This window comes from Ambystoma mexicanum, chromosome 8 (assembly GCF_040938575.1).
Source record: "Ambystoma mexicanum isolate Mex_15411 chromosome 8, UKY_AmexF1_1, whole genome shotgun sequence".
In the NCBI taxonomy this organism is placed as follows: Eukaryota; Metazoa; Chordata; class Amphibia; order Caudata; family Ambystomatidae; genus Ambystoma; species Ambystoma mexicanum.
The window spans coordinates 603,280,604-603,305,255 of NC_090929.1; the positions used below are offsets into that span (position 1 = coordinate 603,280,604).

Genomic DNA, 24,652 nt, shown 5'->3' on the forward strand with positions numbered 1-24,652 from the left:
ACAAACCTATTTCTTGGCTCAGTGAGGTCAGGGGGCTCAAGGAGAGGGGTGTTATACAAGGGTTTATCATCCAGGTCTATGAACTTGTCATAAAAATACATAAATAAGGGCTTCCCTTGGGCATCCCAGACTAGGCATTGACTTAGTTGGAGTGCTGAATTGAAGTCACTTAACACTCTCCAACAGCATTAAACTCAAGCAAACTAGCAAATTAAGTATTCAGTACCATCCTTCAAATCCCCAACACAAAGCCCATGCACTATTAACATGTGTTGTTCATATACACAGGTTCAGTACTGACCTATAATATTAATGTTAACACAAAGCCTGTGAACTATTAACACATGTTGTTCACATACACAGGGTGCAGTACTAGCCTATGATATTAATGTTAACACAAAGCCTGTGCAATGTTAGCATATGTTGTTCACCCTGCACAGGGTGCAGTGCCGGCCTAGAATATTAATGCTAGCAAGTGACGATAACATGAATTGGATACACCGCTGGTCAAAATACCAGGACTATGCTGGTCTATAATGCAACAATGCTGTTTTGAACTGTTCATAGCTGAACTCCAGTTCCTACCTCACATTCTGGGCACTTTCTTCCCCCTGTTCATCGCTCTCACACTCTGTTGCCAGGAGCCTCAGCTGCACCTCCGCTAGTTGGCTTTATGTGTCAGACCCAAGATCTGGTGAGGCAAACACCAGAGGAGTGAAGCACTAAGATGGTATGAACTCTGCCCGACAATCCTGGCGCATTAATTAGGCCAATCCCAGAAGCTGTTGGAAAATCCTCAGAGCAGTCTGGCAATTCTGCAGCAGCTCGGCGGTCCCCAAAGCAGCTGCACAATCCTAGGGTTCAGCCTTAAATCGCAAATGTCTCGTGCAAGTCTATGCCTGGACCACATTGACCTGCCAGGAAGACTTTCTATGCCTGCGTCTGCAGCTCTTCCAGGAGGCAGAGGGTGATGTTCAAAGACACACTTCCCTACTGAACACACTGGGTCAGGTGAGGGAACACGTCCAGCAATTGCAACACAGACTGTGCACAGTGATGTGTCCTCCATGCACAGTCTGTGTGCAGGGAGACTACCCCCCACGTTATGCCACGTGCGGACCACAGTAGCTACTGCTCTCCGGAGGCCATCTTGGATTGGTGGGCCATATTCAGTGAAAGGCTCCCCTACTCGACAATCCTGCAGCAATGTGCAAGGCAGGAGGCTGGGGCGGTGGGCGCTGACACCACTGCCATCACATCCCAGGAGCTGCCATTTTTTTTAAAAAAAAAATTTCCAAAAGTTATTTTTAAATGTTTAATTTTAATACAGGGGTCACGAGGAAGACTGCAGGGGTCACGGCTGCAAAACCCTTGTGAGACCCAAATGACGTCCCTGGAAAATATTGTGTTAACTGGAACTTTCTGAATCCAGTGTGATAGCCTCAAATAATTGTTGCTTAAAAGAAACACTTTTACCATCCTTCTAAAATTCTAGGGGAAGGAACCATCCTCTGGTTTCAAGAATTTCTCCTTGGGAAACACTTTTTGGATTTATCTTTATGTTTTTGTTATGAACATTTTTCACTAAACTTAAGTGAAAGACATTTCCTTGCACCATGTTTTGGACACAAGGATGGTTTCTAAGTTACTAACTACTTGACACAGACGGATTCTAGTTTCTTAGGTAGGGAACCTCCTTCTTTAGGATAGGGCTAGAGAGGCATTTTTCCAACCCATTTCTGTTCAATAAAATGCCTGACAATAAAGATATTACACCTTTTTGTCCGCCCCTAATTTCTGACCCCTCACAATTGACATACTCAAGTTTGTCTGCATCCCCTCCACCAATAGCTCTGTTAGCGTCCAACCAACATTCTGGGTCACACTTGGATTGCTTTGTTTATTTTTGCTTTTTACACTAATTTCAGTGCCAGCCCTATTTACACGAAGCACACTTTTGCGTTTCAGACTTCAAATGCCCATCCAGCTGCATGTAAAGCATGGCCACCAGTGTGAGTGTACCTATTAAAAGATATTAGGTATGATAGTAAACATAAGGACCTGTCCTGTCCCCCAAATCATAACGTGGAAAAATAGTAACTTTAAAACTGATTGACATGTTTCATCATAAAAGGCTGAAATGTACACTTCAAAGCAGAAAGGAGAAGGCATTTTTCAACTATCTTCTCAAATAGGGAATTATTTTAGATGGTGGAACCTAGTCAGTCACAGTTTAATAACTGTCTTACTAATTTAAGTCATTTGGTTTCAGTTTTTACATTCAATTGTTTTCAGTTTTTATAATTCATTAGTACCCAGCGAGGGGCAATCAGATTGTTTCAAACGATCTGATTGGCCCTCGCCAGGTCTTACCTGCCCGACAAGACTCTGCGGCCTAGGGGTTTGTTCCGGGAGTAGCCACAATGGAAAGGTAGAAGGGACAACATGTTCCTCCTCTCTTTCCATTTCGTCCATTTTCTTTGTTATGATATTTTTTTCTAGTAGCCGCCATGGAAGGTGAAGAAGGGGCTACATCTGGTCCCTTCTCCCAGTTCCATGGAAGCCATTTTATTTTATTTTTTTCAGCTGTGAAACGCAGTCTGTGTCTCACAACTGAAAAAAAGACTATTAGTACTCCGGTTTTACAGGCCAGAGTACTAATAGCAATAATCCCTGAGCCGGAAGGGGCATTGCCGCTTCAGGTAATGCCATTAACTAAAGTGGTAATGCTCCCCCTGATCAGGCTTATTGCTTAATTGAAGTCATCGGCTACATGACCAATTATTTTTTCATGACATAAGGTATAATAAGCCTTAGATCCCATCTCAACATCATTGTTTTCAGCCTGGATAAATGCGCATTCTATGATGCAATTTCAACAAGCCTTTAGAAGACAAAGTGGCTTAAAGCAAAGTGGCTTTAAAAACAAATAAAAATAATAAATCAGGCCTTCCAACACTCAATTTCAACAGTTGTAAACAAGAACTTAAACCTGGGCAAATTATAATGCATACAGCTACAATTCGCCATTACCACACCCAAGACTGTTTAGTCTTTGCCAACTGAAAGTAATGCTCCTTTCTGTGTCCCACATTGGCAATGGGCTAACCCAACCATTTTTGTCATTTTCCCTTACAGAGCCCTTTATCTTAAATCTGCCACTTGGTGGGTATATTTTGAACATCAACACTTACATGTTATGCAATTTTAACTGGTAAAGCCTGCTTCCCCCTGTACTTGTGGTAGAAAGCACACCCTTATGCATTTTGAGCATGGTCTGCGTTACCACAGGCGAGTCAAAGAATAGTTGCATTCCCTCTGTTTGCAAACGTCTAGGACCTGGTGGGGGCTCAGCCAGAGCCAGACAATGATTTTGCCACTCGTCCACTTTTCCTCCCAGTTCAGTCTCTTGCACATGCGGTCTGGTAACTGTCAGGTGCTCGAAGATTTCTCTAATCCCCATAAAGAAATATATGAGAATATGCAACAATGTCCAAACAGTTTCCAGAAATGTCTTTCTTTGCAATTATGCCCCATATGTAAAAATGTGTACGGATAGAATTTGTTTCCGTCTTTTAATACCTGGGCGGGATAATGGTACAATTGTATCTGTGCAAACATGACATCTCCATTTGCTCCAGTGCAGGTACAGTGTGCCAATTTTGTGATTCTGTATCCACAAAAGGACTTTGCGTCTGCACAAAAGCATTCATGGTATGGAATTGTTCCATAATCCCTCCCTCAGGTTTAGAATTATTCTCTTTTCAGTCTTCAGTTAGAGGGCAAGCTTCTGACTGCCTTTTTTTTAACCCGCTGCTTATAATTTAACTCAGCAATGGTGAATAGTGCCTTAAGGTGGGGTGGGTGCCCCCTTAGGCGTGCTATGGATTGTTTTCTGCGATTCCCTGACCAATCAGCTCAGTGCAGTTGGCTGCTCCGTCAGTCACCATCCCAGCATTCATGGATCCCACGGCCTGTTTGGCAGCATCCCTCTACGGTGGTCTTCAAACAGTGGGACTGGATGCCTCCGGGTTGGTGGGGGGGGGGGGCTAGGAATGGCCAGGGGGTTGAGAGGCACTCTAGGAGGCACTTCAAAAAGGGAGAGCAATGACTGCTTTCAATAGAAAAAATATTCAAATAAGGGAGGGGGAGGCACACCATCAAAAAGTTTGAATCCCTCTGAATGCAAATTCTAAATGGTAGCGTCTAAGAGATTGGCTCTAGTACTGACAGCTTTCCTCTTTTGTGTTTCCCTTGTAGATCTGGCAGGATCAACGCTAAATGCAGGGTGAGTACACAGCATCTTTCCATCTATTCATTGGTAGTCATATTACATTGGATTCATTCGATTTCTGTGAGGCCTAAACAAGACTGAGGGAATGTTGGTGAAAAGAAATGTCATGTTTTTTTACTGGGGTTTATACTGCTCACTGTTACCATTTACGTGATCTTTAGGCGCTCTGGTGGATATGAACGCTGAGGGAGTGGGTTAGGTTGGAGGGGATTTGATATCCTTCAGGATATATGCCATTCACCATCAGAGTTACCCACACAACCACTCATTCATGATAACGACACAATGAGGAGCGAACACAAGCAGAAGGTACAAACCACACGTCTTTATTGCTGGTCGTAGTCATGGAGCATGCGAGAGATTGTTGTAAAACTCTTTGCTTATGACATTTACAGTAGCTCCTGTGTCTATTAGGAATTCAGCCACCATGTCATTTACTTGGAGGAGCAGTGTTAGACTTTGCTCTTTAGCCGTCAGGATTCCTAGTGCGTAGAGGTAGCCTCTTTTCTGTGGTTCTTCACTAGGGGGTTCTCTTCTTCTCGAGTCTTCTTCCGACAATGCACTGGATCTGCTGTCTGTGACTGTTCAACTAGATAGCAAACATATCTTTTGGGTTTTCTCCTGGACCTGGATACTGTTGTCTTGTTCGACTGCCACTCTACTGGTGCTCACTCCTGTGGCTTTCCTTCTTCCCTTCTGTCCCTCTGCCTTCGATGAGGTGACTCATAGGGTTGGCTCGCTGTTCCTGGGGGACTCTGCATCCGTCTATCCCTGCTTTGCGTTGGTCTCCCACCATTTCCTTTGCCTCGTGCTTGACTGCGGTACATGCGACACAGCTTTGAAGTGGTTGCCCCCCCCCCACAAGCTGAGCATTGTTGTCCTGTGGCTAGGCAGGCACCTTTGTAAGGAAATTAATATCACCATCGATAGTAGAATGGTTCTCTGTACCACCAATACCACAATTGGTGGTATTGTCTCCAGTTTGTGGACCCTTTCCATTTTACTATGAGAGATCTTGATGTCACTCAGACCCTCCATTAGAAGAGCTAGGGCCACGACTGACCTTGCCAGGCGTAGGATCACATCCAGGGATCGAGGTTTCTGTAGCAACCTCTTTCTAAAATCAGCACATTCTCACCCTGCAATGATCTGGGATCGTAGCATTTGTTGACATTGCAGTGTTTAAGTCAAATGCGTAGACACATCACGTATGTGTCCATCAACTCCCCTTTTTGTTGCTTCGTCATGTGGAACACACGCTGTTCATAGTGCACTTTGGTGTGGGGCGTGAAGTAATCGGTGAGAGCTGTCTTGAGGTTAGTGTAGGTGTCCATGGGTCCAGTTGGCAGTTCGTCCACAATGTAGCACACATTTGGGCCTATGGACAGGGTTAGTAGGCTGTGCTTTTTGTCTTCTTCCAAAGGTTCAATGGCCTTGATGTAGACCTCAAAATCCCTCATCCATCTTCTCCATCTGGGAACCAAACTGCTGGTTTCTGATAGGTCAAAGTGGGTGGGCAATTGTGTGATCAAATTGTCCTGCAGCCTTGAGGGCAGCAGAGCTGCTGGTGGCATGACAGGCACCATCAGCTCCTCCTCTTCTGACATGGTAATTCTGTGCCTGGCAGTGGGGAAGTGTAGTATCGCCCTTTCCTGGCTTTTGCGTCAGGGAACTTACCACAGTCATGACCACCCGACTTGTGCCTTTAATATTTGCCTGGAAGTATTTTGACATGTTGTGATGGCAGATGAAACAACCACATGGGCTTTGCTCAGTGACTTCCCCAAGCTATAGCAGTGTAACAATGCCCACTGTGCACTGACCTTTTTGTTGTATATTTTTTTTTATTTCACTGCGATGAAGCAGAGAGAGTCCTCAGGGGCCAATGAGCCTTCCGCGTGCATTTACAATCACACGCACGAAGAAAGAGAAACATGAATTGTGTAGGCGGCTCACGCCTCGCTCTGCCAGTTATGTACGTCACCTACTGCGCCCTGCCCAGATCACCGCTCGGCTCCTTCCTTCGCGCAGTAATGATTTTCGGCCAAAACGCGTGCCGAAACGCCACCTCTGGTGCCCGATACCTATCTGGCTCCTTCCTTCGCAGAGCAATGACTTTCGGGCTCCTCTGCCTGCCGAAACAGCACATTCTGATGCCATATGCACCTGCTGCAGATCTTCTGATGCGGGTCTCCAAACACGCACAGGTGGACCGTCTCGTCGCCACTTTGTTATCCTTCAGGATATATGCCATTTCCCTTCAGAGTTAGCCACCCAACCCTTTATTCATGATAAGGACACAATGAGGAGCGGACACCAGCAGAGGGTACAAACAAACGTCTTTATTGTAACGTGTCCCTCACTCTAACTCCTCAGCCGCTTTCCTCTCTCTCCCTCCCAGTGACCCCACCTGCTTCCAAAACAGCAGAGGGGAGAGACTGAAAATGCAAGATAACTTTGTCGCTGTGCTGATACATGCAAACTGGGCACTGTGTGCAGGTCAGTTTCTATGTGACTTGTGCCCGGATGGGAGCCTCGTTTTCCCCCCAGGGATAGGGTGTGTGATGTCTACAGCCGCCAGGTCGTGGGCGGCGGTAGGAGGCAGAGGGAGGGCCTCGGGCTGAGGCTTACGCTGGCACGCGATGCACGGGGCCGGCGCGGGACAAAGGACACGACCACTCGCTTGGCTGCGTAACCCCGCCAGTTCCGGTGATACCTTTATTTCTCTTACCCACGCACTGTGTCACGTGACTTCGTCCGTCAGGACACGTGACACCACATTCCTCCTCAACTTGGAGGCAAATTCACAGTGGCTAACAACAACACTTAGACTAGGTCTTACTTCTGAACAGGCAGGTGTCTCTGCTTCAGTCTTTGACGATGTATTCCGTCCACAACATATCCCTGGAGGCGGGATGACGGCTTGGGTTTTTTTCTCAGACTGTATCGGGTGTTCCTTTCCCGGGGCGGATCTTCGGTGGCGGCCTCCGCTTCAACCTCTTCTTCTTGCGGCGCTTCTGTGCTCCGTTGTGGTGTGGGTCTTTGGGGTGTGCGTGTCACTTCTCCTCTCTGGGGTGACCGGTACTCTTCCCACATTTCGTGGGGCACTTTCCTGAAGTGGGACACGTTCCTGGTTACGGTTTCATCTCCTCGGGTTGCGGTGACCATGCTATGGTTGGTGGTCTTGACGGTCCATGGGCGAACCTCGAAGTTGAGGGACATCTTCTTCGGCGGTGCCCGGTTCCTGACGAGGACTGTGTCACCCGGGTTCAGTTCTCTGTGGCAGGCCCGTCTGGCTATGCTTTCTCGCTCATTGTGTCTTTCCCGCTTTGCATCCATTTCGAGGATGTCCGGATCTGGCGCTGTCCAGTTGGGGTGCACAGGGAGTTCTGCCTGTATTGGTACTCCAAACATGAGGGCAGCCGGGCTGACTCCAGTGGCTGAGTGTGGGGTTTGCCGGTGTGTTCTCAGAAACAGATACACCGTCTTCAACCAGGGGTGTCCTTGTTCTTTGGCAATCCTGATAATTTTGTTCAGTGACCCCATGAAGCGTTCAGCGTCACCATTTGCTTGAGGCCTTCTTGGGGTAATTCGTTGATGCTTGACGTTTACTTCTTTGAAAAACTCACGCAGCTCTTGACTGGTGAACGATGGCCCGTTGTCACTTTTTACTTTCCTCGGGATGCCATGTGTGGCGAACATTTTCTCCAGTGTGAGGATGGTGGTTTCGGCGTTGGTCGAAGCTACATGTTCCACTTCGGGGTATCTGCTAAATTCATCAATCACTACTAGCAGGTACCCTTCCCCTGCAATGGTGCAGTGGTCCATGCTGACGGCGTCCCACCATTTTCGGCTTCGTGGGGCGCTGCTGATTGGTTCTGGGTTTGCTGGTCTCCGTGACAATTGGCAAGCTGTGCAGGACTCTACGAGCTCGGTTATCCTCTGGTGCATGTTTGGCATCCACATTCGGGATTTTAGGTAGGCTGTTGACTTGACGATCCCCTGATGTCCACTGTGGGCCAGCTTGAGCGCTCTCTCTTCGAGGGATTCGGGCAGTATGATTCTGTGTCCTTTCAATATTACTCCTTCTGGGGCTACTGAGAGTTCGTGTCTGATGCCGAACAGGGCCCTGAGTTTGGCTTGGGCTGTTGCTGTTCGGTGAGTCATTGACATGAGATAGTTTTTCCAATTTCCCGATTGGATGGCAGCGGTCGTGTGTTGCAGGACGGTGTCTTCTTCTGTTTCCTGCACTACTTCCTGCAGTGTCAGGGCCCGCGGTCGGGCACAAGCTACCACATGACAGACATGCTCATCTGTTTCTTCCGCATGGTGTTGCTCTTTGTCTGTGGCCGGCCGCGGATGGCGGGACAGGTAGTCTGCCGGGTTGTCCGATCCTGGGCGATATTCTACCTCGATGTTATACGGTTGCAGTTGCAGCATCCACTTCTCTATGCGGGCTGGAGGATGCGGGGCGGAGCCCCGGAATATCGGGACTAGGGGCTTATGGTCGGAGAAGACCTTTGCCTGTTTTCCTAGCAGGTATACCTTGAAATGGCAACACCCCCACAGAATGGCCAGGGCTTCCTTTTCGATGTGCGCGTAGTTCTGTTCGGGCTTTGTGAGAGCTCTGCTGGCAAATGCGATTGGGAATACTCTGCCATCTCTGTCTGTTTGGGTCAGCACTGCTCCCAGGCCAACCGGGCTGGCGTCGACAAGAAGCTCGGTCTGTCGATCTATGTTAAAGAATGCCATGGTGGTGGAGGCGGACAGGGAGTCTTTGATTAGTTGGAATGCCTGTTGGTGTGCCTCCGTCCACTCCCATTTTTGGTCTTTCTTGGTTAGTTCCCTGAGTGGGCTTGCGATGCTGGCGAGATCGGGAATGAACCGTGAACAGTAGGTGGCCATCCCCATGAAACTTCTCACTTCGGAAGCAGATTGTGGTGGTTCAAATTCTTTTATGTCTTGTACCTTGGAAGGGTCAGGGGACACACCTGCTGCGCTGAATATGTATCCAAAAAAACATAGTTCCTTTTTGTTGAACTCGCATTTTTCTGCGTTGAGGGTCAGGCCTGCGTCTTCGAGCCTCTTTAGAACCGCTGCTAAGCGTCGATGGTGTTCGTCCTTGTTCGATGCGTATACTAGGATATCGTCGCTGATGTTGGTGGTCCCTTCGTGCCCTGTGATGACTTTGCGGATTTCGTGCTGGAATACTTCCGCAGCAGACGATATACCAAAGTTGAGTCTCTTGTACCTCATCAGGCCAAGGTGGGACGAAAATGTTGTAATGTACCTGGATTCTTTGGATAATCTCAGCTGGTGGTAGCCAGACCGGAGGTCGAGTTTGCTGAAGATCGTCGCTCCCGTGAGGTCTACGATGAGTTCGTCAATTGTGGGAGTGACGTGATGTTCACGGCCGATGGCTATGTTGGGGAGCCTCATGTCGATGCATATTCTTACCGCGTCTGGTTGTTTCGGTTTCTGGGCTACTACCATCGGTGAGACCCACGGGGTTGGTCCAGACGTCCTCTCGATGATCCCTGCGTTTTCGAGCTTGAGTAGTTCCTTTTCTACGGCATCCCTCAGGTGGAATGGGATTCGTCTATGTCGTACTGCCTTAGGTTCAATAGTGGGGTCTATGTGGAGCTTGATGGTTCTCCCTTTGAGGCGTCCGATGCCCTGGAACAGCTTCTTATGTCGTCCTAAGAGGTTGTGTAGTTCATCGTGTTGCACACTGAATGCGAAGTGTATCAGCTTCAACTTTTCGGCCGTTTTGCAGCTCAGTAGGGTCTCGCAACCGGCATCTACCACGTATATCCGTGCACGGCAGTTGGCGTTATTGTGAGCAAAGTCCGATTTAAACGACCCTTGCACTGGTAGTGGTTTCTTGGATCCATAGGCGTACAGCCTGACTTTCCTCTTGAGGAGTTCTGGTCTTGGGTTGAGTCTGTTGAACGCTGTCACGGGCATGACGTTTACTGTTGCGCCAGTGTCAATGATTACTTTCAGTGGGTCTCCGTTGGAGAGGACAGTGCATGATGGCCTCCTCTTCCGGCGTGATTTGCTTGGGTCAACTGCCGACATTAGGTGTACTCGGTGCACTCGCTTTTTTCCTTTTTTCTTCCTCTCCTTGCCTTGCCTTTCGGGAGAGGAGTCGCTGTCACTGTCGTCGCTGTCGCTCGTGGCTGGGGACCTTTGGGGTTCATCGACTGCTCTGGCTTTGTCTTTCCGCGTGTGTTGGCGGGAGGATCCTCTGGGCGCGAATCTCCTTCGCGGTTCCTGTGTTGGCCGCGGGTCTGGGTCCTTGTCATTCCTGTTCGGCGGGTTCAGGCAGACTGCGGCATAGTGATTCAAACGGTTACATTTCCTGCACGTGGACCCCCACGCAGGGCAGGATTCGCCTTTGTGCCATGGACCTCCGCACCATTTGCAGGCTTGATCTCGTCCTTGTGATGGGTGAGGTCTCTGGTTCTGTTTTGGGCGAGTGCTTTGTTGTCGGGAGATGGCTGCCACTTCTTCCGCGGGTCCGGGGTTGTCTAGCGGTAGTTTCTGGATGGCTGCTTCCATTACGGCCACCTGGTCTTCCGTTTGTTCGCGGAGTCGCGCCATCTCGAGGATGCGGGATAAGCGTACATTTTTCTCTGAGAGGATCGCCCTCCTCAGTTTCTGAGAGGAAATTCCATTGATGATTTGGAGGCAGATGGCGAATTCCTCGTCTGGGAATTCACAGCCTACGGCCATTTCGCGAAGGCGAGCGTGAAATTTGTCCACTGTCTCTTTCTCCCGTTGTCTCGCCATGCAGAAATGGAAGCGCTCGTAGTCCGGGTTGAGGTCAGGTTTGAACATGTTGGTGAGTGCGGTTTTTGCTGCGGCGTAGTTGGCGTCGCTTCCGCGGTTTGGCGTGGCGTTGAATAAGCGCAGGGCAGCAGATCCTACATTGAGTAGGAGAAAGGTGCGCATCTTTTTGGGTGCGGTGATATCTCTTGCATCTAGGTGCATCTCAAACTGCTGTAACCATATTTCCCACCTGATGGCAGCTCCATTGGTGAAAGGGTCGAATGGCGGCATGAAGGTTGTTAGCGCGGGGTCAGTGCGCTCGTCAGTGAGGCTCCTCCTTGACGAAGACCAAATGCCGGCCCCTGTTGGGCTAGAGGTCGGGTCTGACATGTTATGCCGCGCAGTGTCTTTGGAGGCTGTGCTGCCGTTGGCCTTGTTGCCGCAGTTGGGCCTTGTGTGCTGCAAGGGCGCGTGATCCCACGTGGGGTGTTGTCGGCAGGGCGGGTCGCGTATGATGTGTGGGCTTGCAGCTCACATGTGGCGTGGGTGCTGCTATTGCCTGTTTCAGCTGCCGGAGCTTTGGAATGCTGCTCCGTGTGCAGCTGATGCGGGTGGATGCCGATGAAAGTGGGCGGGGCCGGTGTCGGTGCTTACCAGCACTCGTGATGCTTTTAGAACGCGGGTCCGTGGATGCGATGGCTCCCTTTGATGTCGGGGCTCGCAGACCACTCACCGTCTCGTCGCCAGTGTGATGTCTACAGCCGCCAGGACGTGGGCGGCGGTAGGAGGCAGAGGGAGGGCCTCGGGCTGAGGCTTACGCTGGCACGCGATGTGCGGGGCCGGCACGGGACAAAGGACACGACCACTCGCTTGGCTGCTTAAACCCGGACTGGCGTAACCCCGCCAGTTCCGGTGATACCTTTATTTCTCTTACCCACGCACTGTGTCACGTGACTTCGTCCGTCAGGACACGTGACAACACAGGGTGCATTGGCTGGGAGCTGTATTGGGGTAGAGTTCTGTTTGATAACTGCAGGGAGGTATATTAAATTGCTAAGTTCAGTTAGGCATAGTTGGCCGGCGCCGATATAGCGAAGAGGAGAGCATCTATGCTGAGGAGCAAAATACAATGGGGCAACAATGAAAGTAGGGCAAACAATTAATTCAGTGGTGCAACAAAATACAGTGGGCCAGAGTTCCTATTTAGGCTTGTTCCTGGATCGTATAAACTCAGGGTCACTCAAGGGGCATGGGTGGCAGAGACAGCACATTCCGAAGGCTCACACTTTATCCTTTGATTCTCTCGTGACCTTCACACATAACTGTGCAGGGCCTGCATGTCCCCGGAGGCTGAGTCGACCAAAATAATGTAATCCAGCATCACATGTTGTTATGTTTGTGCCACAGGATGGGAGGAGAAGAAATGCTTTTGCAGAAAGGCCTATGTGCTTTTAACACCACCATAGTCTCATTGTTCTCATCCCTGGCCCAATACATTTGGTAGTGGTGAGCGGCTGCTGTATCTTTGAGTTTTATCACATGCATTCCACAACAGGCACAGCCCGAAGGCCCCTCCTTTCTTGCTTCTAGATGTTGAGGACGGTCACAGAGGCGGTTTCATTTTCATTCAAGTCCGCCTCGCTCTTCTAATATGCGTCTGGCCCCGACCCAAAGCGAACAGTCTCCCAGAGACCACGGCGTGTCATTAAATAATTTTGAAGTGCGTATTGGCAAGTCTTTTTTAGACCATTCCTGCCCGTTAAGCAAGCTCCCAGTGCATTGCTTTACTTGTAGTCCTGCTAAGTAGTGTTTACTCAGAGGCGCCACCGCGCGGCGTTGAGGGATGTAAAGAAAGCTGCATTGCCCAGATTTTAGGTCATGACCTATAGTTAGGTGACCTCTCCCTTGGAGCTACGCCCCTTCTGTGTCACGCCCCTTCTGTGTCACATCACCTTAAGCAGCCGTCTTTCTTTCTGACGTATTGGTTACCAGTGCACGTTCTAAAATAGACACAGACGCCTACTGCATGCCAGTGGAGTAACTGTGCTGAACGTTTTGGGGGGAAAAGACATCTAAATGAAAGGGGTCACTGCCAAATGAGTGCGACAAAATGGTGTGCTACAAAGGTTGGGGCGTGGGGGGGACAAACACCCTTGCCCTCCCCCCACCCCACCCCTAAAATTACACCCATGCCCGCTATGTGAGAACTGGAGCCCTATGATTGCAAGGGCAGCTGCAGGCGGCACAGATGTGCACTGCAAGACGTGTGTGTGTGTGTGTCAGAGTATTGGAAAATAAGGGGTGCTGCTGGGCAGGAATGAGTCACATTGGAGGGGTGTGCGTGTGTACTAAAGTGTCAGGTGCTGCTGTCCCAGGACAGGATTGAGTTCAGAGTAGGCTTTGGCAGAGCTGTGCGGCGTGTAGACTAGACAGTGTGTGCAATGCAGAACAGGGGCGCATTTCAAATCTGATTGTGAGTCATTACTGGAAAAGCAGGGAGGCTGCTGCAGATCAGGAGCGAGGTACTTTGGCACTTATCCCAGTAATGTAACAGCAAGAGCTGCTAGAGGTCAGCATAGAGATGCTTTGGCGGACCTATTTTCATTTGGGCAGTGGGGAGGTAGGGGTGCGATTGGTAGAATGTAAGTATATTAGCAAAGTGGTGTTAGTGGTCACGGTACTGAAAGGTCTGTGATGCTGCAGTACTCGAATGGTGCATTGATATACCTATGTGCACCAACATTGCGAGAGTAGCTAAGGTGCAGGCAGGGCAGTTTCTAGCCCATTTGGTGCCCAGCGCGAAACACTAGGAATGCGCCCCCTCCGCCCCAACCCCACTCCCACCGCGCGCCACTCCCAAACAAATGAAATCGGTTTTATTACATCATGATTCAATAACTTTGAAGTAACTCCTTGGACAAAGCAGAGTACAGAAACAGTATATACTACTTTTAAAGTTTTGTGTCCATTTTTAGTCTATGCTAAGGGCACTCTCCTCGACTTTGCTGCTGCGAAAGCATTTATTGCTGCTGCATAATCAATGTTTTCAACAAGTTCACTCTCATTTGAAAGCATTGCAAGAGCCGATAGTCTTTCCTCTGCCATTGTGGAGCGCAAGTATGTCTTTACAAGTTTCAATTTACTAAAGCTCCTCTCACCACTTGCCAGTGTAATTGGAATTGTTAGTAAGATCCTTATGGCAACCCACACATTTGGAAACAACCAATGTGTTTTTGAACGATGAATGTGCTGCAAAACCCCAAGGGGCGTAATAGAACTCTTCTGAAGCGATGGTTGGATATGTCTCAGTTCCTCAGCCAACTGGAAACCATCTAGATCAGATTCTGGTGCACTATCACCACCCTTTGCTAACAATTGCTCCAGGTGCTTGCACAGGTGTATCAGTTCTTCTTTTCCAGGCAAGAGCTTTATGTTGTACAGGAAACCCCAGTTTGTATTGTGCACAGACAGCTGGGAAAAGTGCCTTTCAAGGGAAGTAGTTATGGCATCAATCAGGGTATAAAATACGGTTACTAAAAAGTTCTTCTTCATTCGCAGGGGTCTCGTCCCGAGTCTCATATGCAAACTTTTCTTTTTTTTCCTATGCCGTTTAGTTGCCTAAGTAGGGTCAGCATCTAAAAGTAAGGCTCTCTCTTTTGCTGTTGTTACAGCAGACTCCAAACCATTACTCCTATAACCTTTGACAAAGGCAATGCAGTTCTTAAGCAGGCCATTGCAGCCCGGCAAAACAATTTGTTTGGACTGCATGGATTTGCTTACAATGTTCACCTGAAATAGAAGGTCATACCACACAACAAAAGTACAAATAAAACTGAAATCTTCCAAGTGTAAAGCAAGGGACTTAGCCTCCGATGACAATGTTGGGTCACTGACTTTTTCCTCAATGCTCATGAGTGCTGTGTGTATATCGAAATATTGATACCACACAGCTCTCAAGCTTTCAATTCTACATTCCCATCATGTTTCACAGACCTTTTTCAAGGAAAGATTTTTTACATGATCACTGAGAATGCTCCAGCGTTTGGTTGAAGCTGCAAACAAATTATAGAGTCTCTGAAGAACACCAAAAAGAGAAACAGATTTCACAGAGGATTTGGAAGCATCTCCAACCACCAAATTTTAACTGTGGCAGCCACATGGGTTAAACAATGCACGGGGGTACTGCTCAGGAACTCGTGCTTGGACTCCTTTGTTTACCCCAATCATGTATGCACCATTATCATACCCCTGACCATGGCAGTTGTCCATCTCTAGACCGCATTCTGACATTTCAGAATACAGAAGGTTTGCAAGTCCTTCACCAGATGTGTCTTGTGCGGGGCAATACCCTATAAAATATTCTTTCGCAGAAATGTCTGTGCCTGTAATATCCAAAATTCTTACAGTGTACGACAGTTGCTTGGTGTGGTTGATATCTGGAGTACAATCCAAAATAAGAGAGAAATATTTTGCAGACTTCACCCTTTGTAAAATTGCATTCTTTACTTGCGACCCCATTAGACTAATAAGTTCATTCTGAATGACATTTCCGCAATAGTGACTGTGGATCTCTTGTGAGGTCACTCGATGCAAATGATCCATCATGATCGGATCAAATTTCCCTAGTAGTTCAACAAGGCCTAAGAAATGTCCATTGTTTGCAGTAAGTAACATGTTTGAAGAGCCACGAAATGCCAAAATATTTTTTGACAGAAAGACAACAACTGACATAATTCTTTCAAGCACAGCCCGCCAATGCTTGGTCTCTGCCTGTATTTGATCTTGCATGCAAGAATCAATACCAACATGTCCGGTGAGGCACTTTTCAGCATCCACCCACTTGCCACTGGATTTGGCATGTTCAGGAGACCCTTCGTGCATTTTCAAATAGTCACCAATATGCTTCCAGTTAGTAATGCCATCACTACCAAGTTTTGATTTCAGCATAGAGTCAAAAAGCATACAGCAAAAACAGTAGACTCGATCAGTCAAAATAGAATATTGCAACCATGGCCTGGAGACTGTTTGTTAGGTAACACCCTGAGCACATATGAATTAGAAAAGTGCCTATTTTTGTCATCCTTTGGGTATGCATAACTAGGAGGTGGCAAAGCCTGTGGCCCTTCCATTACAATTTGGTCACGCACATGTCCAGGCATTGATTTAGGCCATAAGGAAATGTCTTCAAACCAACATGTTTTAGTGCCTTGTTCCTGTTGGTCAATATTGCCTTCTAGTGCTTGGGTTCTTGCCTTATCTCTTGAAACTTGTGGCATGACCACAGGCAGTACCGTTTCCTCAGTAATGCCTGTTGCCTGGCCTTGGGGAGGGCGCTTATCTACTTCTTTTGAAGTAGTCTCTTCCCTCCAGAAAAATTAAGACAGTACTTTGGCACTTCTGATACCTTGCGCCACTTCATGTTTTTTTCTCTGCCGGTTCTGTGCTCCCAAAGGTCTAATTGGCTTCGACATTGCCAGTACGTTCAAATGCCTGAAGTAAAAGAAATAGCCAGAAAATATGGCCCAATTATAACATGTTGCAATATTCTTTCTTTCGTTTTTAAAAAGGGTTTTCAGTTTAAATGATGCATCGATTGCCAAGCAACTTGGTTGGCTGGACTTTTGCCAACTTGCTTGATGAGTAGCGTGAACGTGTTCTGTTGTGTATCTGGGGAATTGTCACAGTGCTTTGCACCTGGGAAAGGAAAGTGTTCCAGTGCAACAGCTGCTCGTGCCTGGTTCTGAGATGCTCGTGTACACGTTCTACGATTCACTGTATGGTGTCTTTTGAAAGAATTACAGACACGCAATGTAAGCCTGATATTTGAAAATATGCGTGTGAGGTTGCACGGGGCTGCGCCGACAGGTGCTGCCACCTGCACACGAGCTCATGTTACAGCAGCGCATAGCAGTCCCAAGCCTGGCTTACAGAGGCCACTTCCGGGGCACTGAGCTGCGAGTGCGGGGTGTGTTGCAACAGTGGAACACAGGGAATGAGCCACAGCCCTTTGGCCATGACCAACCAACGTGCACACCTTCTCCTCCTCTTGCCTACTTTGGGGGTCTAATGGTTAATCTCTCCACTGATGATCTTGTAGAACTGAGTTATGACTGCCCACCTGCCCGAACTGTGCAATCCCAGGTATAACACCTTATCTTCCAGTGCCTCCTAATTACCACTACTCATGTTTAAAATGGTTTCCAAATCTGCAGTCCATGGAGATCGCAAAGGATTGCTTTTAACCATCACCTGTGGTCCAACACGCCATCAAGGAGTCCGTCTCACTTGACATTATCAATCACTAGGGTCAAGGCTGAGTGAGTGACTTGCAAATATCACTGAATCCACAAACATAAGTGTATAGCACATTTCACCTGCTTTAAATATCACCTATTGCCCTCTCGGTTCATAATCATTTCACCAGAACTCCTTAAGGGTTTCATAATAAACGACCACGCATTAATTTCTCCCATGTGGCTGGCTCTCGCTACATGTGTGTATAGACGCACATTCGTAAGGTACGTACTCTCATTATGCATACAACAGTTTGTCCATATAAATCTCTCATCGGACCCCATATTTGGATGTGATGAAACGTTCTCTTCTTTAAGCCTGGCTTTCCACATCTGCTGCATGTCAGGTACCATGTCCAGGCCTGGCTGGTGTGTCTCTCACGCCTCTCTACAGTGTTCTAAGCTTCGCTTTTTGTGTTTATATGTGGATTTTTCACAAGTAAGTCAGCAGTGTGTGCTGCTTAATAAGGCCTTGGAGGAGAATATTCAGAGTTAACCTTGTCAGGAGTAAGTACATGTCCACTGAGCATTAAGATGCATGTCCCCCACGACCGAGAAATACAAAGAAAGATTTCTAAATTATTGCTGGTTTTGCATAAAGAGGGATAGTTAGGGTGGGGGCTCTGTCCATACCTGGGCCCCGTTTTTTACCACACCTACAAACAAAGGTTTCTAGGCGGTAGTGTGTGGTAATCAAAAATTTATCTTGAAAAGTCTTCACCAATCTGGAGCAAGAGATCAGCAGTACGGTTCTGCCTTCGTCAAAGTTAGGAGGCTAGAACGGAAAGGACCAGAAGCTCTGGGGCTCTCTTAGAAGACAGGCCACAGGAAAAGCTCCATCTCCAGGTGTTACTCAAGACCTCCAGTGTGCCATGAGACGAGTAACAAAAATGAGATCGCGAATATAACTGACCTATACAATAGGACAGTTGGATATGCCTACCATGTTGTATCCTCTGAGAAGATTTGTAAGACCAAGAAAAGGTCCTCGCCTTGGTACTCTCACACTGAAATCTAGGACCCGTGCTCTGGATACTAACTGGTGCAAAAATTATCTAGCGGAGGACACATTTTTTACAATAACTGTCAGACTCCCTTCCACAAAAAAGAGCAATACATATGTTTTTCCCCTGTATTAATGAACATGCCAGCAGAAAGGGAGCTCTTTCAGGTGGTAAAGGATTTTGCTAGTCCTGATGCTATAGCCAAAGCGTCTCACGGGGAACCGTGGGGGCACACATTGGGACACAGGGACCAGTGGGGGCACACAGTGGGACACGGGGACCAGTGGGGGCACACAATGGGACACAGTAGGACACAGGGACCAGTGGGGGCAAACATTGGGACATGGGTACGTGGGGACCAGTGGGGGCACACATTGGGACACAGGGACCAGTGGGGGCACACAGTGGGACACAGTAGGACACGGGGACCAGTGGGGGCACACATTGGGACATGGGGACATGGGACCAGTTGGGGCACACATTGGGACATGGGGACCAGTTGGGGCACACATTAGGACACGGGGAACAGTGAGGGCACGCATTGGGACACGGGGACATGGGGACCAGTTGGGGCACACATTGGGACATGGGGTCCAGTTGGGGCACACATTGGGACACAGTAGGACACGGGAACACACATTGGGACACGGGGACATGGGGACCAGTTGGGGCACACAGTGGGACACGGGGACCAGTGGGGGCACAACATTGGGACACAGGGACCAGTGGGGGTACAACATTGGGACACAGGACCAGTGGGGGTAGGGGACCAATGGTGGCACACATTGGGACACGGGGACCAGTGGGGGCACACATTGGGACACTGGGACCAGTGGGGCAGAGGACCAGTGGGGGCACACATTGGGACACAGTGGAGGCACACATTGGGACACAGGGACCAGTGGGGGCAAACATTGGGACACAGTGGGACACGGGGACCAGTGGGGGCACACAGTGGGTCACAGGGACCAGTGGGGGCACACAGTGGGACACGGGGAGGCACACAGTGAGACATGGGGACCAGTTGGGGCACACATTGAGACACAGGGATCAGAGGGGGCACACAGTGTGAAAAGGGGACCAGTGGGGCAGAGGACCAATGGGGGCACACATTAGTACACAGTGGGGGCACACAGTGGGAAAAGGGGACCAGTGAAAACACACACTCTCATACTTTCACGCTGACACAAAACACACACTCAGTACACGCACACGAGAACAATCATGCATAGTACGGCTTCGACAGGGAAAACATAAACAAAGGGGTCAAGGACTTAGAAGAACAAAGCATAATAAAATAAACATGGCACCTACCTTATTTCTGATGAAGTGGTGCACCGTGCACGCAAACAAGTCCGAGCTGCAAAGAAATGTTTCTTCCAGGAACGCTGCAAGGAAAGCATTGAAGTCTTCGAAGTGCAGGGTCCAAGAACACAGAAAGAACAGCAGCTGTCTCGATACAGCCAGCAACAAAGGTGGGCAGCCATCAGGAAAGGTGCCTTTAATGCCCCCACCCCAGCCCACCCCCACACCAAGTGGCGCGAAAGTCAAGGGAGGGGGTGCGCTGGGAGCCTGCTCTGACTTCCGTAATGTCACGTGGTACTTGCGTACTACGTGACATTACAGTCAGAAGAGGCAGCGCCAGCACCTGCTACGGCTCTGCGAACTCTCTGCCCTCGGCAATCGCTGCCACAAACCCAGACATGTGAAGCCTTCCAGCCAGGGGCAGGGACCAGGGCAATTTCGCCCCGGGCAGCTGCCCGCCTCGCCCGGGCCAAGAAACAGGCCTGGGTGCAGGATTGAGGTGCTTTGGTAGAGCTTGTTTTGCGATAGCCCTGGTGTTGCAACGTAGTGTCGGGGGGGATTCTGCCGGGGTCGGCCGGGCCGTCCGCAGACCTCCGGGCAGGGAGGCCCCAACTCCTCCCGTGTATATCTCGGATCGAGACAGAGTATGAGGCACACACAAGGAGCAAGGCAACTTCTGTCGTTTATTATGCAAACGGCAGGGATGGGTCAAGGAGCGCACGCGTTCGTCCTGACACACACACAATAGTGGGGCTCGCAGGCCCTTTTTACTACATTATGACGCGCTACTTGCGTCATTCCAAAAAGTTACCAAAAGAACCTATCGCCACTCTTGATTGGTTGCTCGAGTGGTGGGGTTAGTATAGTACGCCTATAGAGAATGATATTAGTGGTTAAGGTGTAGTCAGGTGGTATATCTGGGTTGTCCCTACAATTAGATACATAAGAATTGTTACATGAAGACCCCTGAGGATTGGCTAACGTTACTGACGTCTGAGATAAGAACCTCATGTTCTGATTGGTGCATCCGTGAGCTCCCCAGCCTGGGACCACCGTTGTTCCCAGCACACGGTGCACCTGTGGTTGCAACAGTGTTTCAGTATGGGTACGTGCAGGCAATGTGAGGATTTATTCATAGGTGGGAGACTGACCGTTCCCACTGTAGCAGGTGTCCATTGAGCCTTTCAAGTGTGTCGGCCTGCGTCTCGTAGCGAGGTACCCAGACGCCTTTTCTCTCCTGGGTTTTGGCATCTCGTCAGGTTCGGCTTGGTCACGTGGGGAGGGACCGTGTTTGAGGCATAATTCTGCACAATTAATATTGTTTTTCCACTGTATGTCTGGTTTAATTTGCAGATATGATTTTAACATTGGTACGTGGAGTGCGAGGTTGCAACATCGTGCCTTTGAAGATTTGTTTCTTGACTGTGGGTTTGCAACATTACGACCTTGGCTGGTTGCTCCACTGGGTTCTTTCTGCAGGCTCAGCAACCTGACTTTTGCTTTGTTAATGTCCACGGGAACTCTTGCTTGGGGCCTACTTGGGCCTGGTGCACGAGTAATCCATTTAGTGCATGGATGCTTTAGGTTATAGTGGCATACAGTTTCATGGCCAGTATCGTGTTTCCATTATATCTCTCATGATGGTAACGGGTTTCAAGAGAAGCGTGAGCAAGCGTTATAAATGAGCTCATGGTGCGTCTTGCGTTTCTGCATTCTGAAAGCCTATGTAAAAATAATAAAGATGCACGTCCGTGAATAAGCCTGTCGCCTACGTCAGAGCACTGAGTATGTTCTTCGTGTAGATTGGTGTGGAAATGTTCAGCGTGTATAATAGTTCAGCGGTGCTTCCCGTTATCTAGGTCGTCATGGCATCTCTAACGATGTGTAGATTTCAGTCTAGTTGGTCCGTGCCGCAGGTGTCGGCATGGCCAGTGCGGGCTGTTGGGCAGGCAGATGGACACATCCGTATGTTTCTGTACCAGGGTATTTGGTCATCTGGTAAATGGGCAAACTCTTCTCGTGGCGGGTGTCTGGGCCGCGACCCTCTAGGCCAAGCGCGAGAGGTGAAGGACGGGAGTCTGGTTTTCCATTCTCCCACTTCAGTCCCCCCTCTGGTCGACTTGTCGACCACAAACATATCCTTCTCGTTATCTCCTCTTACTCTCCATATCTTGGTTATCCCTCCGAGATGTCCATAATGGTTTACGTGATCTTCAAATGACCAATACATGTATTCGCATGTTCCTCCAGGAGTACAGTACACCCATCTTCCTATGTAGCTCCTAGGGTTCCTTGGGTTCTCGATCTTCACTGATGGTGGGTCTAGATGATTAGCGATGATTTGGGTGCGCAACTTCTCCCTTTCGTGTATTATCACACCTGTGTGCTGGCCGTCATCCGCTGGCATCAAGGGGTGCATTCCCACCATTTCCAGCAACTCATCAGTTGAGCGCGCCTTCCGGGCTTTCCAAAATCTAATTATTATCAGTGCAGCTCCAGCCAAAATAGCACATCCCACTATTATTTTCAGTCCATCTGACAGCCAAGATGGCATCCATGACCATAATAGTGAAAACCAGCTTTTATCCTTGTTTACGCCGTTACTTTCGTCCATCATTTTGGAGTGCATCTGGGCCAATTGTGAAACTGCTTCTGTTAGTGTACCATTGTCGGCATCGTTGGCAGGTATGAACGTGCAGCATGATTGTCCTATCTTTGCACAAACTCCTCCTTCCATTGCTGTGAGAAGGTCCAATACATATCTGTTCTGTAGTGCTACCATCCTTACAGCTCGCAGCTCCTCTTTAATTGCGTTAAACCCATTTACTGTCGAATTTATGGTCATCATTAGTTCCCATCTGGTTATTTGCAGCCATTTTGCGTTTGCGTATGCCTGCAGTCCCGGATGTATTATTGAGGAGAAGAACATTGCTGCTCTGCTGAATAGTCTGTGTTCTGGCGGTATTGAGGTTAGTTCCGTTTCCGACCTTCCCCACAGATAATTTCCTGTTAATGGCTCTCCTTGTCTTTTTCTCCTGTTTAGGACAGTATCATTGCTGTTGGTCCTGTTTTCTTGCTCCTTCTGGAGTGGTGCAGATCTCTTTCTTCTCCTGTCTCCTTCATCCATTTTCGGAAATTTCGCCACATCGACATGCTTCTTAGGTACCACTAGTGATGGTACATTGACGTGTACCATTGTGCACACACCACTCCACAGGGGAGGCAGTGTATGATATGCCTTTTCTCCGCAGGCCCAATAATGGTCCATTATTACTGCTGTTCCCGCTCCCCCCTCAGGTAACTCCATCACACTTGCACAATTGGTGTTATATCCCACGTCCACCTCTCCTTTATGCTGGTAACATACTTTGGGCGCAGTCAATGGTAATATAGTTATCGGGTCTTCATCTTCTTCTACCCACGTGAGCATTGGTACATACTTGATCCATGTCGTCCAACATCGATGATTGTGTGTCTCGATGGTTGAGATAGTTTCTTTTGTTACCATGTTGCTGCCAACCACTCCTATCTCCCAGCTGGTACCCAGGAACACCTTTCCTGTTATCGTCAGTAATGGCCTCTCCCAGCATCCTTGTTTACCCGGAACTTCCGTGGCGTACCAATCACATGGTAGATACTGCAGTGTTACCTTCTTTGTTTCTCCTTTTTCAGGGCCACTTGTTATGTATCTGAATGCTTCAGCATGTAAACTGGTCTTGTGATAACTCAGATAGGTCTTGAGGAAGTTGTTTTCATATGGGTATGAGTCTCGTGTTTTCCATGTCATGTGCACTACTGTTCCTTGGAATCTTCCTTTCGTTTGGAACAGGGCCAAATATATTATGCACTGTGCTGTTTTTTCATCTATTTCTGTGGCAACAAATGTTCGTGAAGCGCTCATGGCGTATGGTATTAATGAGCAAACGTAACAGCTATCCTCAGTTGTCTGCTTACCAATGCGGGTCATGTGCTGGTACCATATGTTGTTTGTGACGTGTGCTGAATCTTGTACATAATTATCAATACCTTTATTGTCTGAGTATGTGCTGCGTTTAACTTTATTTCGCTTTTGTTCATTGTTACTGTTACCACCTGACGTAACACCTGTTGCAGCAGGGAGGTGGGGTACATTAGGTTTGGGTGCAGCAAAAAAACTCATAGCATAGCTGTACTGCCATACAGAGGCAGCCAAAACTCCGGTGATCATAAAAATCCCTATTATTTTTATTACATATGCTAACCTCACCGACATTTTTGCTCTTACCTTGCTGCAGTCCTGGCAGCGTATTCTTGCGACGTTAAAGTTGCCCGCCTAAAAATTCTCAAAAAGTGCTTGTTATTAAATGTTAGTTTTGTTTCATTAAGCTCTCCCTATCAAATAGTCATTCAGTGCCCAGGTGAAGAGTTGCTCCCACGCTACTCTAAGTGATCGGTCTCTCAAGACCGGCAAGTATGGGCGGAGGTGGGGCATGTAATTTTCTATGGCCAGGAGGAAGGCCGTGTAGTATACACGTACCCTTTTCTTTTTTAAGTATGTTGGCCTTTTTATTTCGTATACAAATTGGTGTGACAATTCTTCTGGGTAACTATCGTCTGGCAGCACCATCTACGCCTGCACACTGAATTTGTTAGATAACTTTTCTTAACAATACAATATTACGCAGCTCCTGTATGTGCGAGAGAAAAAGAGAACATTCACGTGTTTACATGTGTATTGGTGCAAGCGAAGTCCTTAGTTTTTATTACAATTGTATTTAGTAGTCAATGGGGGGGGGGTTTGCTCAGATGGCGGGAGCAGTTTTACTCTTTGAACGTGTGACCATGGGGTGGGCAGTGTGGGGATCACCCCCTTCTTCGTCCGTTATTCTCTCCGAGGGGACAATTGGGTCGTTGTCTGTGGTTGTGTTTTCTTCCGCTGCCGGGGATGTTGTTGGCGTTTTTCCAATGGACCTGTCGTTGGCGCTGGGGCGGGTCTGCAGTTT

The 24,652-nt window shown here is 48.4% G+C and overlaps 1 protein-coding gene across 5 annotated transcripts in view; it reads left to right on the forward strand.

Moving 5' to 3' along the window:
- ARHGEF10L (Rho guanine nucleotide exchange factor 10 like) overlaps positions 1–24,652 on the forward strand; it is a 972,373-nt gene that overhangs the window by 312,060 nt on the left and 635,661 nt on the right. For all 5 annotated transcript variants that reach the window (XM_069610308.1, XM_069610311.1, XM_069610312.1 and 2 more), the window contains exon 4: positions 4,261–4,288. In XM_069610308.1, coding sequence (XP_069466409.1) covers positions 4,261–4,288 — 28 coding nt within the window. The remainder of the gene's footprint in view (positions 1–4,260; positions 4,289–24,652) is intronic.